General features: G+C 43.0%; 1 protein-coding gene across 6 annotated transcripts in view; it reads left to right on the top strand.

The window, feature by feature from the left end:
• Positions 1–20,309, top strand: part of FGF11 (fibroblast growth factor 11) — a 1,303,510-nt gene that overhangs the window by 1,233,747 nt on the left and 49,454 nt on the right. For 5 of the 6 annotated variants that reach the window (XM_077261507.1, XM_077261509.1, XM_077261510.1 and 2 more), the window contains one exon: positions 6,659–6,769. The exons of the other annotated variant lie outside the window; for it this stretch is intronic. In XM_077261507.1, coding sequence (XP_077117622.1) covers positions 6,659–6,769 — 111 coding nt within the window. The remainder of the gene's footprint in view (positions 1–6,658; positions 6,770–20,309) is intronic. 6 annotated transcript variants of the gene reach the window in all.

The raw sequence follows: 20,309 nt of genomic DNA, 5'->3' as shown, positions 1-20,309 counted from the left end.
GTTTCAGCCATGGCTTTCTGTATTTTTAATTTTAAAGTTCCATTCATGCGTTCCACCTTACCAGAACTTTGAGGATGATACGGAGTGTGTAACTGACTTTCAACACCCAACATTTTCAGTACATTTTGAAATATTTCTCCAGTGAAATGAGTACCCCTATCTGACTCGATCACTTCAGGGAGACCGTAACGGGGTATCAGTTCGGCAACTAGCTTTACAGCAGTGTTTTTAGCTGAAGCCTTCCGAACTGGATAGGCCTCTGGCCACCCTGAGAACATGTCCACACACACCAACACATACTCATACCCATTACTTTTTGGCAGCTGGATAAAGTCTATTTGTAATCGCTGAAACGGATAGAGAGGTCGGACGTGGTGCTTCATAGGGGTCTTTGTTGTCTGTCCGGGATTATGTGCCAGGCATATAGCGCATGTTGCACAATAGTCTCTTGCGTAGTTGCCAAAACCTGGAGCCAACCAGACTTGCTTTGCCAGTAGTGTCATTGCATTTGCAGACACATGAGTAGGGTGGTGCAGTCCACCAACTACAATCGGGTACCAGGCTCTAGGTAGACATATTAGTCCATCTTTCTTCCAAATTCCTGCTTGTTCTTCTGCCCCTTCCTTTTTCCACCTGTCCCTCTCCTCTTCTCCTGCATCTTCCTGTGCTTGTCTCAGTCTATCTTCAGTATTTTCTGTGGGGTTTACAGTATGAACCTGCTGTAAGGGTTTGACCGCTGCTGCCTTGGCTGCTTTATCAGCCCTATCATTTCCCCTAGATTCCCTAGTGTCGAGTCTCACATGTGCAGCTACCTTAATTACTGCTACTTCTTTTGTTTCTTGTGCAGCCTCTAAGATCTGTTTGATCAAAGAAGCATGTTTTACAGGTTGGCCTGACGCTGTCATATAACCTCTAGCTCTCCAGATTACTCCAAAATCAAACACAATACCATATGCATACCTAGAATCAGTGTATATATTAGCTGTCTGATTCTCAGCTATTTTTAGCGCTTCAATCAATGCTGTTAGTTCTGCTTCTTGTGCAGACTGTTTCGGTGGAAGTGGCTCTGCTTTGAGAGTTTCAGATTCTGACACAACTGCATACCCTGTATGGAAGTTACCTGTGTCATCTGCAAACCTACTACCATCTATAAACAGCTCTAAATCTGGATTTTGAAGTGGTGTTTCGGATACATTGGGTAAGCCTACCGTCTCTTGTAAAATGAGCTCTGTACAATCATGTGTGTCTGTAGGGAAAAAATTTGCGTGTGGATCAGTGTCCTTATTCCCCCCTTCAGACTCGAGAGGTAGCAATGTAGCTAAATTGAGAGTCTGAAGCCTTGCAAATGTGATAGTAGAGGGAAGCAGCAAAGAACACTGTAGCCGCAAATGTCTGGCCATGGAAATGTGTTTTGGTTGGACCTGGTTTAATATCCCATAAACATCATGCGTAGTTTGAACTGTGAGTGGATGCTCTAGGACAATTTCTGATGCTTTGTCCAACAATAGCGAGACAGCAACAACCACACGTACACAGGTTGGCGCTGCCCTGGCTACTGGATCTAACCTTGCTGAAAGATATGCAATTGGTCTTTGTTTCCCTGCATGCTTCTGGGTAAGAACTCCTGTAGCATGGGAATCAACTTCTGCAGCCATAAGCTGAAATGGTTTGGTGTAGTCTGGTAGCCCTAACGCTGGAGCTGAAACAAGGGCATCTTTTAATTGTTGGAACGAAATCTGACCTTCTTTTGTCAACAAATAAGGTTCACTTTTTACACAGTCATACAGTGATTGCATTAGTTGACTGGCATGTATAATCCATTGTCTACAATGAGACACTATTCCTAAAAATGCTCGTAGCTGTTTATGATTTCTAGGCTCATTCATCTGTCTAATTGCTTCAGTTCTTTGAGGTGTAAGATGCTTTTTACCTTGAGAAATGCAATGACCTAGAAAGACCACTTTGATCTGACAAACTTGTAGCTTTTGTCTATTCACTTTACACCCTTCTTTTTCTAGAAAACATAGTAAACTCACAGTGGACCTTTCTGCTGTTTCTAGATCTGGGCAGCAAAGTAGTAGGTCATCCACATACTGCAAAATTACTACCTGTGATTCAGGTTCAAACCTTTGAAGAACTGTTTGTAGGGCATTTGAATAAAGAGTAGGGGAGTGTATCATTCCCTGTGGAAGGCGTGTCCACGCCAACTGTTTGCCCTTAAATGTAAATGCAAACAAATGCCAACTATCTTGGTGTAAAGGAACCGAGAAAAATGCATTTGAAAGATCTATTACAGTAAACACTTGAGAACTGGCTGGTATCTGTGATAGTAACGTATGAGGATTGGGTACAACTGGGGTGATTGGATCTAGAACTTTGTTTATTTCTCTTAGATCATGTACCATACGATATTTGGGCATGGAACCCTTATCAAGAGTTCTCTTCTTGACTGGATACAGAGGAGTGTTAGCAGGTGATTGTATCTCTACCAGAACTCCTCTCTCTCTATATCCCTCTATCTGTTTTATAATTGCTAATTCCTGCTGGGCACTCACAGGGTATTGTCTGAGCTGTGGGAGAACAGTTCCTGGTTGCACAGATAGTTTTACAGGAGAGATACGTAATAATCCCACATCAGTGTCACCCTGTGCCCACAGTGTTTCTGGGACCATTGAGAGGTCTAGATCTGTGTTGTACTCTTTTTCTTCAGTATAATCCTCAAAAGCCTGAATTCTGACATATTGTTCTAATGTTTCTGCATCATCAGGGATAGTCAACATAACTGTGCCATCGTCCCTAAAATTGATGTTAGCTTCTAATTTCTTTAGTACATCAGTTCCTAACAGACATGTTGGGGCACCTCTGGCATACAAAAATCTGGATGCAAAACATTTAGGTCCTAATGAGACCTCTAGGGGCACAGTATATGGCAGTGTTCGAATTACCCCATCATAACCCTCAGCAAAAGTTGTTTGTTCTGAAATATCTTCCGGATTCGGAAGAAAATCTTGATTCAAAATTGAGGAAGTTGCACCTGTATCTATCAAAAATGGAATCTCTCTCCCCCCCACATTCACCTGTATCATAGGTCTTCTAGCTGGTAGGGAAGTTTGTAACACATCGAGTCAATCTGAATCTGGTATGGGACCATCTATGATGGTAGATTTCTGCTGGTTGTCCGTTTGGGGAGGGTTATTTCTGGGAACAAATTTGCCTGACTTTATATCTGCCAACTTTTTCCTGCACTCTCTTTGGAAATGACCTGGCTTTTTACAGTAGTGACAAGGAAAATTGTGTCTCATTCTTCCTCCTGTATTAGCTTGTGCTATTCTAACAGGCTTACGATTCTCTCTCATATCCATGGCTATTCCTAAACATCGTTGTTTCACAATATTTGGTTGTTCAATTGTTCTCCAATCTGGAGTAGAGGATTTAAATTTTTCTCTGATTTTCGGATCTAGCCCCTCTATTAATTGTTTTGTAAAAAGTCTCCTTACTGAAGCATCAGTCAAATCCAATCCTTCATCCCTAAAGCTATTTTCTAGTTCTTGACTATATTCTTCAATACTTTGCCCAAATTTCTGCATAATCACACCCGTAGATCCCCTTTCCCTCTGTTTTCCCCTCATGAAAATTATTAATGCCTCTGTGAACTGGGTACCTGATGCTTCTGTCTGTAAGGCACCCCCTTCTGCCACTGGTCTAATGGGCTGTAGGTGTGTCAATAATTCCTGAAAAAGTCCAGCGGACATTTTCATTCTACATAATTCTTCCCCGTCCGCCCAGACCCCAGCATGAGTCTGCATGATTTGTTGTATATATTGTGCAAATCTAACTGGAAACTGGACAGGATCTGGTGCGTTATGTAAGAGGGACATACCCTCGGCAGGGGACCAAGGGAAGTATTGGCGTGTGTTATGGTAGTGGGTTGCCATTACTCCATTGGCGCCAGCTTCTCTAAAAGGTCTAGGTACTACCCTAACAGGGGCAAGTACAGCGCCATATCTAGGTGTACCACAGGCTAGGCAATCATTTCTCCAATCTGGATTTTGTTGTCCACAGTGTGAACATTCCCATCCTCCTACCCCACCAAGATTGGGATACAAGGCTGGAAATTGTTTTCCTCCTTCTGCTCTTCCAGATGGTACAAATGATTGGGCTTTTGGATCTAGGTAAGGTGGTGGGATTATATCACAACTTTTTCCCTTTCCCATGATCCATTTGGAAGTGTCTGGATCATACTTCCAATTCTCCTCTTTAGCTGTTTTTGAGACCTCTATCATACAGTGTATGATTTCTTCCCACCCATTGTCTTTGATAATTCCACCTCGTTCTTTACTCAGTCTTTCCCATTCTGTACTGAACATAAGTGCTTCTGAAATTCCCAATTTTCCTCTCACTCTTCTAATCTGTTTTCTGACTATCTTTCCACATCTTTCCTGTATGATATCTGCTGCTTCCACTTGTCCTAAGACAGTTTTGGTCTGTTTATTTCCCATTTTTCTTTTCAATATTAGCTATGACTACCCTAGGTGACGTTTGGACAATCACTTACTCTATGGTGATGTCTCGTTGCCTTCTCTCCTAGGGAGCTAAAATATTGAAGGGCTTGTCTGCTCCGTTTCTTCTAATATGCAGGACGTACCTAAGTGCTATTATGCACACAAACAGACCCAGCAACACCATACAGATCACAAAACTTTCTGTGTCAGTTAGCATACTTGTCCCAGGCTCATGGACCCGCGTCCTGGGCTCATTCTATCACACCTTATCCAGGGAATGTAGAAACAAGTTCTATAGGAGAGTCAAGCATGGGCGGAGGTCTCCCAGAAGGACGCTACCTCATAACCCAGTTAGGCTGACTTCACCAATAACCTTGTTCTAACAATCGTGGCTTATTGTTCTACGCACTTCTATTCTTCTTTCACAACATGTCACAACCTTCACACTGCTCACACACTGTTCACACACTGCCAGGGACTAGACTCATAAATCTATACAATATGGTAACCCGAGTTTTATAGGTATCTACTCACTACTAGACTAACCCAGCGTGACACGGCTCATAGAGATCTTTCGGATAATACAGGGCAGATAAAAGAGAACTAATAATGTCTCTTACCTGGCCAGGTTTTTCAGTTCATTTGCCATCCATTATCCGAGATCTCCGTTGTCCGTATCCGCAGGTAAATCTCGAGCAAACACTCTCTCCTCAGGTCCCTGTTCAGGCGCCAGAATTGTTGAGTCCTCATCCGTCCCCGGCTTTCTGATGTAGAGAGATCCAAGTAATAACACACAGCACAAGAGATGTGTATTCATATGCAGGGATCGCTCAGGAGCTCGCCTCTGACTCACTGGGCTCACCCCTCCTGTTTATATAGGAATGAGATAAGCATTTACAGACATGCGTACAAGGGCTCATATTCTCTAACAAAGAGTATGTATTCTACTGATAACGTTCACTGGAATGCAGGTTACAATATGGCAAAGGAATGCGTCCATAAAAGGAAATATGTCTACCTTGCTCAAGTTTCTTCATATACGTCTCTGAGTAGAGGAAGACAAAATGGATTCTTCAATCTGATCTCTACACCTGCATGACAATGGGGGGGAGTGGGGTAGGTATTATGCTAATGAGGCCTGAGGGGTTATGGGAGTTGGGGGGTGGGATTTGACACTTCCCGCACTTTTGGGATCGCGAGCAGTCCCGCCCTCCCGCCCCTTTTTTTTGCTGATTATGAAGGGGTTTTCGGTTATGTTTCGATCGGGCATTTGCAAGGTCGTTTTTTGTTTTGGGTCATTGTGGCCGTGGCGGCTGGGGGGAGTCCTAGGAGTTGGTAAAAATTGGTTTGGGGATCCATTTTGGCTTATGGCTCCTCTGTTTTTGGTTTTGGTGTCTTTTGAATCTGGTGAATGGTGGTGGGGGAGTTCCGGCAGGGGTGGCCGGATATCCTGGGATTTTTTACCGTGAACAGGGAACCCTTGTTTGGGTTTTTGGTGCTCCCGAGCCAGGGTTTTGATCGGCTGGGAGTAAATTTGATATTATGTACGTTCACGGTATTGGTTGTCAATCACCAGATTCTTGGGGCTCCGTGGACTCCTTCTAGCCTTTAAAATGTGATTATTGCTTTGTATTAATGTATTTATTGTTTGTTTAATAAAAAAGGCTACTGTGGCCTATATCATTCCAAAGAATAAATGTGGTCATGTTTTTATTCAATATGGGAATGATGGTTGGGGGTCACGGTGGGGAAAAGAGGTGGGGTGTGGGTTTTTACCTCAGAAGACTACCCCGTCGACAATACCAGGGTCATGTCCTGTATCTACTATTCCTGTACTGTATACACAGCTCTACACTACACCTCCATCCTGTCCTGTATCTACTATTCCTGTACTGTACACAGCTCTACACTACACCTCCATCCTGTCCTGTATCTACTATTGCTGTACATACTTGTAGACAGCTCGTCTATTCTTTTCTCTTTTTTTTTTGTTTCTCCGTTGCCTGGATAATGAATTCTGTTTCCCGGTGGATGCAGGAAAGGAGGTCAGGGGCAATGAGAGGAGAGATGAGTAGAGAGCTAACATGAAGGAGGGGGAGGTGGAGTGATGTGTTCTTAGTGTTTCTTAGTGACCTATAACTTTTTTTTTTTTGCAGAGCCGCAGCTGAAGGGTATAGTGACTCGTCTTCTCAGTAGAATGGGCTTCTACCTCCAGTTTCTTCCTGATGGGACAGTTTCGGGAACAAAGGAAGAAATGTGCCCATATAGTGAGTAAAGTTACCTCAGATGACAGACTAGGGACTATAGGTGGAGATTGGTGGGTTACAGGATAATGCTAGATGTTAGGCAGTATAGAAAGAGATTCGGTACTACATGGTGTAGAAGGGTTGAGGACAGAGCGCACAGAAACTTAAATGGTACTCCAGGTTTGGGGACCATACATGCAGGGCCGGTTTTAGACAAAGTGGGGCCCTAGGTAAAAGGTTAAAATGAGGCCCCAATGCTCACATATTGCACCATGACACTCATTTTGGTTGCATTTACATGCGTTGAGTTCAGACCATTTGATGTGTGTGATCGACAATATTGAAGTCGTTTGGCTCTTCTTTCTCGGCCTCTTTACACTAATGAAGAATGATGGGAACAGAACACTAATAGATCTGTCCCCATATAGTACCATGGTATAAGCAGCAGGGCTGGCGACTCGGAGTCAGTGTCCATTTTGGTGGAGTTGGTATCAAATGCACAGACTCTGACTCCTTAAGTACACTATATAATACATTGGGGGCAGGATGTGCTGTGATTTTTCTCCTAATAATGTGGGAAAGTTCTGTAATGTCCTATAAATGAGCATTTTGCTAATTCGCGAACGACTGACAACATGTTTATATATATGAACTCCCGTCTGTTCAGCCAGTATTTAAGTGTGCATAACACACACACACACACACACACACACACACACACACACACACACACACACACACACACACACACACACACACTAACACTGTGTGTCTATACCCAGCCATCTACATATATTCAAGGTAGAATAATGCAAAAAATTATATATATATATATATATACATACATACATACATACATACATACATACATACATACACACCTACATGACACACACTTATATACACACACGGCACCCACTTATATACACACACATGGCACACACTTATATACACACACATGGCACACACTTATATACACACATGGCACACACATATACACACACACATACATGGCACACACTTATATACACACACACATACATGGCACACACTTATATACACACACACATACATGGCACACACTTATATACACACACACATACATGGCACACACTTATATACACACACACATACATGGCACACACTTATATATAGCACACACATGGCACACACTTATATATATACACACATACATGGCACACACTTATACACACACACACATACATGGCACACACTTATACTCACACATTTACATGGCACACACTTATATATAGCACACACATGGCACACACTTATATACACCTACATGGCACACGCTTATACACACACACATACATGGCACACACTTATATACACCTACATGGCACACGCTTATACACACACACATACATGGCACACACTTATATAAACACACATGGCACACACGTATATACACACACGACACACATTTATACACACACATACATGGCACACGCTTATATACAGACACACCTACATGGCACATGCTTATACACACACACACACATACATGGCACACACTTATATACACACACATACATGGCACACACTTATATATAGCACACACTATATACACACACCACACACTATATACACACCACACACTATACACACCACACACTATACACACCACACACTATACACACTATACACACCATTCACTATACACTATACACACCACACACTATACACACCACACACTATACACCCCACACACACCACACACTATACACACCACACACTATACACTATACACACTATACACACCACACACTATACACACCACACTATACACACCACACACTATACACACTATACACTATACACACCACTCACTATACACTATACACACCACACACTATACACACCATTCACTATACACTAAACACACCACACACTATACACACCATTCACTATACACACCGCACACTATACACACCACACACTATACACACCATTCACTATACACTATACACACCGCACACTATACACACCGCACACTATACACACCGCACACTATACACACCACACACTATACACACCACACACCATACACACCACACACTATACACACCACACACTATACACACCACACACACCACACACTATACACACCACACACTATACACACCACACACTATACACACCACACACTATACACACCACACACTATACACACCACACACTATACACACTATACACTATACACACCACTCACTATACACTATACACACCACACACTATACACACCACACACTATACACACCACACACTATACACACACCACACACTATACACACACCACACACTATACACACCACACACTATACACACCACACACTATACACACCACACACTATACACACCACACACTATACACACCACACACTATATACACCACACACTATACACTATACACACCACACACTATACACACCACACACTATACACACACCACACACTATACACACACCACACACTATACACACCACACACTATACACACCACACACTATACACTATACACACCACACACTATACACACCACACACTATACACACCACACACTATACACACCACACACTATATACACCACACACTATACACTATACACACCACACACTATACACACCACTCACTATACACTATACACACCACTCACTATACACTATACACACCACACACTATACACACCACACACTATACACACCACACACTATACACCCCACACACTATACACACCGCACACTATACACACCGCACACTATACACACCGCACACTATACACACCACACACTATACACACCACACACTATACACACCACACACTATACACACCACACACACCACACACTATACACACCACACACTATACACACCACACACTATATACACCACACACTATACACTATACACACCACACACTATACACACCACACACTATACACACACCACACACTATACACACACCACACACTATACACACCACACACTATACACACCACACACTATACACTATACACACCACACACTATACACACCACACACTATACACACCACACACTATACACACCACACACTATATACACCACACACTATACACTATACACACCACACACTATACACACCACTCACTATACACTATACACACCACTCACTATACACTATACACACCACACACTATACACACCACACACTATACACACCACACACTATACACCCCACACACTATACACACCGCACACTATACACACCGCACACTATACACACCGCACACTATACACACCACACACTATACACACCACACACTATACACACCACACACTATACACACCACACACACCACACACTATACACACCACACACTATACACTATACACACCACACACTATACACACTATACACTATACACACCACTCACTATACACTATACACTATACACACCACACACTATACACACCATTCACCACACACTATACACACCATTCACTATACACACCACACACTATACACACCACACACTATACACACCACACACTATACACACCATTCACTATACACTATACACACCACACACTATACACACCACACACTATACACACCACACACTATATACACCACACACTATACACTATACACACCACACACTATACACACCACACACTATACACACACCACACACTATACACACACCACACACTATACACACCACACACTATACACACCACACACTATACACTATACACACCACACACTATACACACCACACACTATACACACCACACACTATACACACCACACACTATATACACCACACACTATACACTATACACACCACACACTATACACACCACTCACTATACACTATACACACCACTCACTATACACTATACACACCACACACTATACACACCACACACTATACACACCACACACTATACACCCCACACACTATACACACCGCACACTATACACACCGCACACTATACACACCGCACACTATACACACCACACACTATACACACCACACACTATACACACCACACACTATACACACCACACACACCACACACTATACACACCACACACTATACACTATACACACCACACACTATACACACTATACACTATACACACCACTCACTATACACTATACACTATACACACCACACACTATACACACCATTCACCACACACTATACACACCATTCACTATACACACCACACACTATACACACCACACACTATACACACCACACACTATACACACCATTCACTATACACTATACACACCACACACTATACACACCACACACTATACACACCACACACTATACACTATACACACCACACACTATACACCCCACACACTATACACACCACACACTATACACACCACACACTATATACACCACACACTATACACTATACACACCACACACTATACACACCACTCACTATACACTATACACACCACTCACTATACACTATACACACCACACACTATACACACCACACACTATACACACCACACACTATACACACCACACACTATACACACCACTCACTATACACTATACACACCACTCACTATACACTATACACACCACACACTATACACACCACACACTATACACACCACACACTATACACACCACACACTATACACACCACACACTATACACTATACACACCACACACTATACACACCACACACTATATACACCACACACTATACACTATACACACCACACACTATATACACCACACACTATACACTATACACACCACACACTATACACACCATTCACTATACACTATACACACCGCACACTATACACACCACACACTATACACACCACACACTATACACACCACACACTATACACCCCACACACTATACACACCACACACTATACACACCACACACTATATACACCACACACTATACACTATACACACCACACACTATACACACCATTCACTATACACTATACACACCGCACACTATACACACCGCACACTATACACACCGCACACTATACACCCCGCACACTATACACCCCGCACACTATACACCCCGCACACTATACACCCCGCACACTATACACACCGCACACTATACACACCGCACACTATACACACCGCACACTATACACTATACACACTATACACTATACACACTATACACTATACACACCACACACTATACAATATACACACCACACACACACCATACACACTATACACACCACACACACCACACACTATACAATATACACACCACACACACACACCATACACACCACACACTATACACACCACACACTATACACACCACACACTATACAATATACACACCACACACACACCATACACACTATACACACTATACACACCACACACTATACACACCACACACTATACACACCACACACTATAAACTATACACACTATACACACCACACACTATACACACCACACACTATAAACTATACACACCACACACACCACACACTATACACTATACACACCACACACTATACACACCACACACTATACACACCACACACTATACACACCACACACTATACACTATACACACCACACACTATACAATATACACACCACACACTATACACACCACACACTATACACACCACACACTATACATTATACACACCACACACTATACACCACACACTATACACTATACGCACCACACACTACATACACCACAAACTATACACACACCACACACTATACACACCACACACTATACACTATACACACTATACACTATACAATATACACACCACACACACACCATACACACTATACACACCACACACTATACACACACCACACACTATACACACCACACACTATACAATATACACACCACACACACCATACACACTATACACACCACACACTATACACACCACACACTATACACACCACACACACCACACACTATACACACCACACACTATAAACTATACACACCACACACACCACACACTATACACTATACACACCACACACTATACACACCACACACTATACACACCACACACTATACACCCCACACACACTATACACCCCACACACACTATACACACCGCACACACTATACACACCGCACACACTATACACACCGCACACACTATACACACACCACAAACTATACACACACCACAAACTATACACACACCACAAACTATACACACACCACACACTATACACACACCACACACTATACACACACCACACACTATACACACCACAAACTATACACACACCACACACTATACACACCACAAACTATACACACACCACAAACTATACACACACCACAAACTATACACACACCACACACTATACACACACCACAAACTATACACACACCACACACTACACACACCACACACTACACACACCACACACTACACACACCACAGACTATACACACACCACAGACTATACACACACCACACACTATACACACACCACACACTATACACACCACAAACTATACACACACCACACACACCACAAACTATACACGCCACAAACTATACCCACCACACACTATACCCACCACACACTATACCCACCACACACTATACACACCACACACTATACACACCACACACTATACACACCACACACTATACACACCACACACTATACACACCACACACTATACACACCACACACTATACACACCACACACCACACACACCACACACTATACACACCACACACTATACACTATACACACCACACACACCACACACTATACACTATACACACCACACACACTATACACTATACACACCACACACTATACACACCACACACTATACACACCACACACTATACACACCACACACTATACACTATACACACCACACACATCACACACTATACACTATACACACCACACACTATACACACCACACACTATACACACCACACACTATACACACCACACACTATACACACCACACACTATACACTATACCCACCACACACTATACCCACCACACACTATACACACACCACACACTATACACACACCACACACTATACACACCACAAACTATACACACAACACAAACTATACACACACCACAAACTATACACACACCACTCACTATACACACACCACACACACCACACACTATACCCACCACACACTATACCCACCACACACTATACCCACCACAATATACACACCACACACTATACACACCACACACTATACACACCACACACTATACACTATACACACCACACACACCACACACTATACACACCACACACTATACACTATACACACCACACACACCACACACTATACACTATACACACCACACACTATACACTATACACACCACACACTATACACACCACACACTATACACTATACACACCACAAACTGTACACACACCACACACACCACAAACTATACACACACCACAAACTATACACACCACACACTACTATACACACCACACACTATACACACCACACACTACACACTACACACACTACACACTACACACACCACAAACTATACACACAACACACACTATACACACCACAAACTATACACACACCACACACTATACACACACCACACACTATACACACACCACACACTATACACACACCACAAACTATACACACACCACACACTATACACACACCACGCACTATACACACCACAAACTGTACACACACCACACACACCACAAACTATACACACACCACAAACTATACACACACCACAAACTATACACACCACACACTACTATACACACCACACACTACACACACCACAAACTATACACACACCACACACTATACACACACCACACACTATACACACCACAAACTATACACACCACACACTACACACACCACAAACTATACATACACCACAAACTATACACACACCACACACTATACACACCGCACACTATAAACACCGCACACTATAAACACCGCACACTATACACACCGCGCACACTATACACACCGCACACACTATACACACCGCACACACTATACACACCGCACACACTATACACACCGCACACACTATACACACCGCACACACTACACACACCGCACACTACACACACCACAAACTATACACACACCACAAACTATACACACACCACACACTATACACACACCACACACTATACACACACCACACACTATACACACACCACACACTATACACACCACAAACTATACACACACCACACACACCACACACTATACACACCACAAACTATACACACACCACAAACTATACACACACCACAAACTATACACACACCACAAACTATACACACACCACAAACTATACACACACCACACACTATACACACACCACACACCACAAACTATACACACACCACACACTATACACACACCACACACTACACACACCACAGACTATACACACACCACACACTATACACACCACAAACTATACACACACCACACACACCACAAACTATACACGCCACAAACTATACACACCACACACACCACAAACTATACCCACCACACACTATACCCACCACACACTATACCCACCACAATATACACACCACACATTATACACACCACACACTATACACACCACACACTATACACACCACACACTATACACTATACACACCACACACACCACACACTATACACACCACACACTATACACTATACACACCACACACACCACACACTATACACTATACACACCACACACTATACACTATACACACCACACACTATACACACCACACACTATACACACCACACACTATACACACCACACACTATACACACCACACACTATACACTATACTCACCACACACTATACCCACCACACACTATACACACACCACACACTATACACACACCACACACTATACACACCACAAACTATACACACACCACAAACTATACACACACCACAAACTATACACACACCACTCACTATACACACACCACACACACCACACACTATACCCACCACACACTATACCCACCACACACTATACCCACCACAATATACACACCACACACTATACACACCACACACTATACACACCACACACTATACACACCACACACTATACACTATACACACCACACACACCACACACTATACACACCACACACTATACACTATACACACACAAACACCACACACTATACACTATACACACCACACACTATACACTATACACACCACACACTATACACACCACACACTATACACACCACACACTATACACACCACACACTATACACTATACCCACCACACACTATACCCACCACACACTATACACACACCACACACTATACACACACCACACACTATACACACCACAAACTATACACACACCACAAACTATACACACACCACAAACTATACACACACCACTCACTATACACACACCACACACACCACACACACCACACACTATACCCACCACACACTATACCCACCACACACTATACCCACCACAATATACACACCACACACTATACACACCACACACTATACACACCACACACTATACACTATACACACCACACACACCACACACTATACACACCACACACTATACACTATACACACCACACACACCACACACTATACACTATACACACCACACACTATACACTATACACACCACACACTATACACACCACACACTATACACACCACACACTATACACTATACACACCACACACATCACACACTATACACTATACACACCACACACTATACACACCACACACTATACACTATACACACCACACACACGACACACTTTACACTATACACACCACACACTATACACACCACACACTATACACACCACACACTATACACACCACACACTATACACACCACACACTATACACTATACCCACCACACACTATACCCACCACACACTATACCCACCACACACTATACCCACCACACACTATACACACACCACACACTATACACACACCACACACTATACACACCACAAACTATACACACACCACAAACTATACACACACCACAAACTATACACACACCACTCACTATACACACACCACACACACCACACACTATACACACCACAAACTATACACACACCACACACTATACACACACCACACACCACAAACTATACACACACCACACACTACACACACCACACACTATACACACCACAAACTATACACACACCACACACTATACACACCACAAACTATACACACACCACACACTATACACACCACACACACCACACACTATACACACACCACACACTATACACACACCATACACTATACCACACCATACACTATACACACACCATACACTATACACACACCACACACTATACACACACCACAAACTATACACACACCACACACGTGTTACACACACCACAAACTATACACACACCACACACTATACACACACCACGCACTATACACACCACAAACTGTACACACACCACACACACCACAAACTATACACACACCACAAACTATACACACCACACACTACTATACACACCACACACTATACACACCACACACCACAAACTATACACACCACAAACTATACACACACCACACACTATACACACCACACACTATACACACACCACACACTATACACACACCACACACTATACACACACCACAAACTATACACACACCACACACGTGTTACACACACCACAAACTATACACACACCACAAACATACACACACCACACACTATACACACACCACGCACTATACACACCACAAACTGTAACACACACCACACACACCACAAACTATACACACACCACAAACTATACACACCACACACTACTATACACACCACACACTATACACACCACACACTACACACACCACAAACTATACACACACCACACACTATACACACACCACACACTATACACACCACAAACTATACACACCACACACTACACACACCACAAACTATACATACACCAAACTATACACACACCACACACTATACACACCGCACACTATAAACACCGCACACTATAAACACCGCACACTATACACACCGCGCACACTATACACACCGCACACACTATACACACCGCACACACTATACACACCGCACACACTATACACACCGCACACACTATACACACCGCACACACTATACACACCGCACACACTATACACACACCACACACTACACACACCACACACTACACACACCACAAACTATACACACACCACAAACTATACACACACCACACACTATACACACACCACACACTATACACACACCACACACTATACACACACCACACACTATACACACACCACACACTATACACACACCACACACTATACACACCACAAACTATACACACACCACACACACCACACACCATACACACCACAAACTATACACACACCACAAACTATACACACACCACAAACTATACACACACCACAAACTATACACACACCACACACTATACACACACCACACACCACAAACTATACACACACCACACACTATACACACACCACACACTACACACACCACAGACTATACACACACCACACACTAACCACACACTATACACACCACAAACTATACACACACCACACACACCACAAACTATACACGCCACAAACTATACACACCACACACACCACAAACTATACCCACCACACACTATACCCACCACACACTATACCCACCACAATATACACACCACACACTATACACACCACACACTATACACACCACACACTATACACACCACACACTATACACTATACACACCACACACACCACACACTATACACTATACACACCACACACTATACACTATACACACCACACACTATACACACCACACACTATACACACCACACACTATACACTATACACACCACACACATCACACACTATACACTATACACACCACACACTATACACACCACACACTATACACACCATTCACTATACACACCACACACTATACACTATACACACCACACACACGACACACTTTACACTATACACACCACACACTATACACACCACACACTATACACACCACACACTATACACACCACAAACTATACACACACCACAAACTATACACACACCACAAACTATACACACACCACTCACTATACACACACCACACACACCACACACATCACACACTATACACACCACAAACTATACACACACCACACACCACAAACTATACACACACCACACACTACACACACCACACACTATACACACCACACACTACACACACCACAGACTATACACACACCACACACTATACACACACCACACACTATACACACACCACACACTATACACACACCACAAACTATACACACACCACAAACTATACACACACCACTCACTATACACACACCACACACACCACACACACCACACACTATACACACCACAAACTATACACACACCACACACTATACACACACCACACACCACAAACTATACACACACCACACACTACACACACCACACACTATACACAACACACACTACACACACCACAGACTATACACACACCACAGACTATACACACACCACACACTATACACACACCACACACTATACACACCACAAACTATACACGCCACAAACTATACACACCACACACACCACAAACTATACCCACCACACACTATACCCACCACACACTATACCCACCACACTATACACACCACACACTATACACACCACACACTATACACACCACACACTATACACACCACACACTATACACTATACACACCACACACACCACACACTATACACACCACACACTATACACTATACACACCACACACACCACACACTATACACTATACACACCACACACTATACACTATACACACCACACACTATACACACCACACACTATACACTATACACACCACACACTATACACTATACACACCACACACATCACACACTATACACTATACACACCACACACTATACACACCACACACTATACACACCACACACTATACACACCATTCACTATACACACCACACACTATACACTATACACACCACACACTATACACTATACACACCACACACACACGACACTTTACACTATACACACCACACACTATACACACCACACACTATACACACCACACACTATACACACCACACACTATACACACCACACACTATACACACTACACACCACACACACTATACACACCACACACTATACACACCACACACTATACACTATACCCACCACACACTATACCCACCACACACTATACCCACCACACACTATACCCACCACACACTATACACACCACACACTATACACACCACACACTATACACACCACACACTATACACACCACACACTATACACACCACACACTATACACACCACACACACCACACACTATACACTA

This window comes from Ranitomeya variabilis, chromosome 5, assembly GCF_051348905.1.
Source record: "Ranitomeya variabilis isolate aRanVar5 chromosome 5, aRanVar5.hap1, whole genome shotgun sequence".
Lineage (NCBI taxonomy): Eukaryota > Metazoa > Chordata > Amphibia > Anura > Dendrobatidae > Ranitomeya > Ranitomeya variabilis.
Note: the sequence above shows the minus strand (reverse complement) of the source record. Positions and strands in the feature narration are given on the sequence as shown.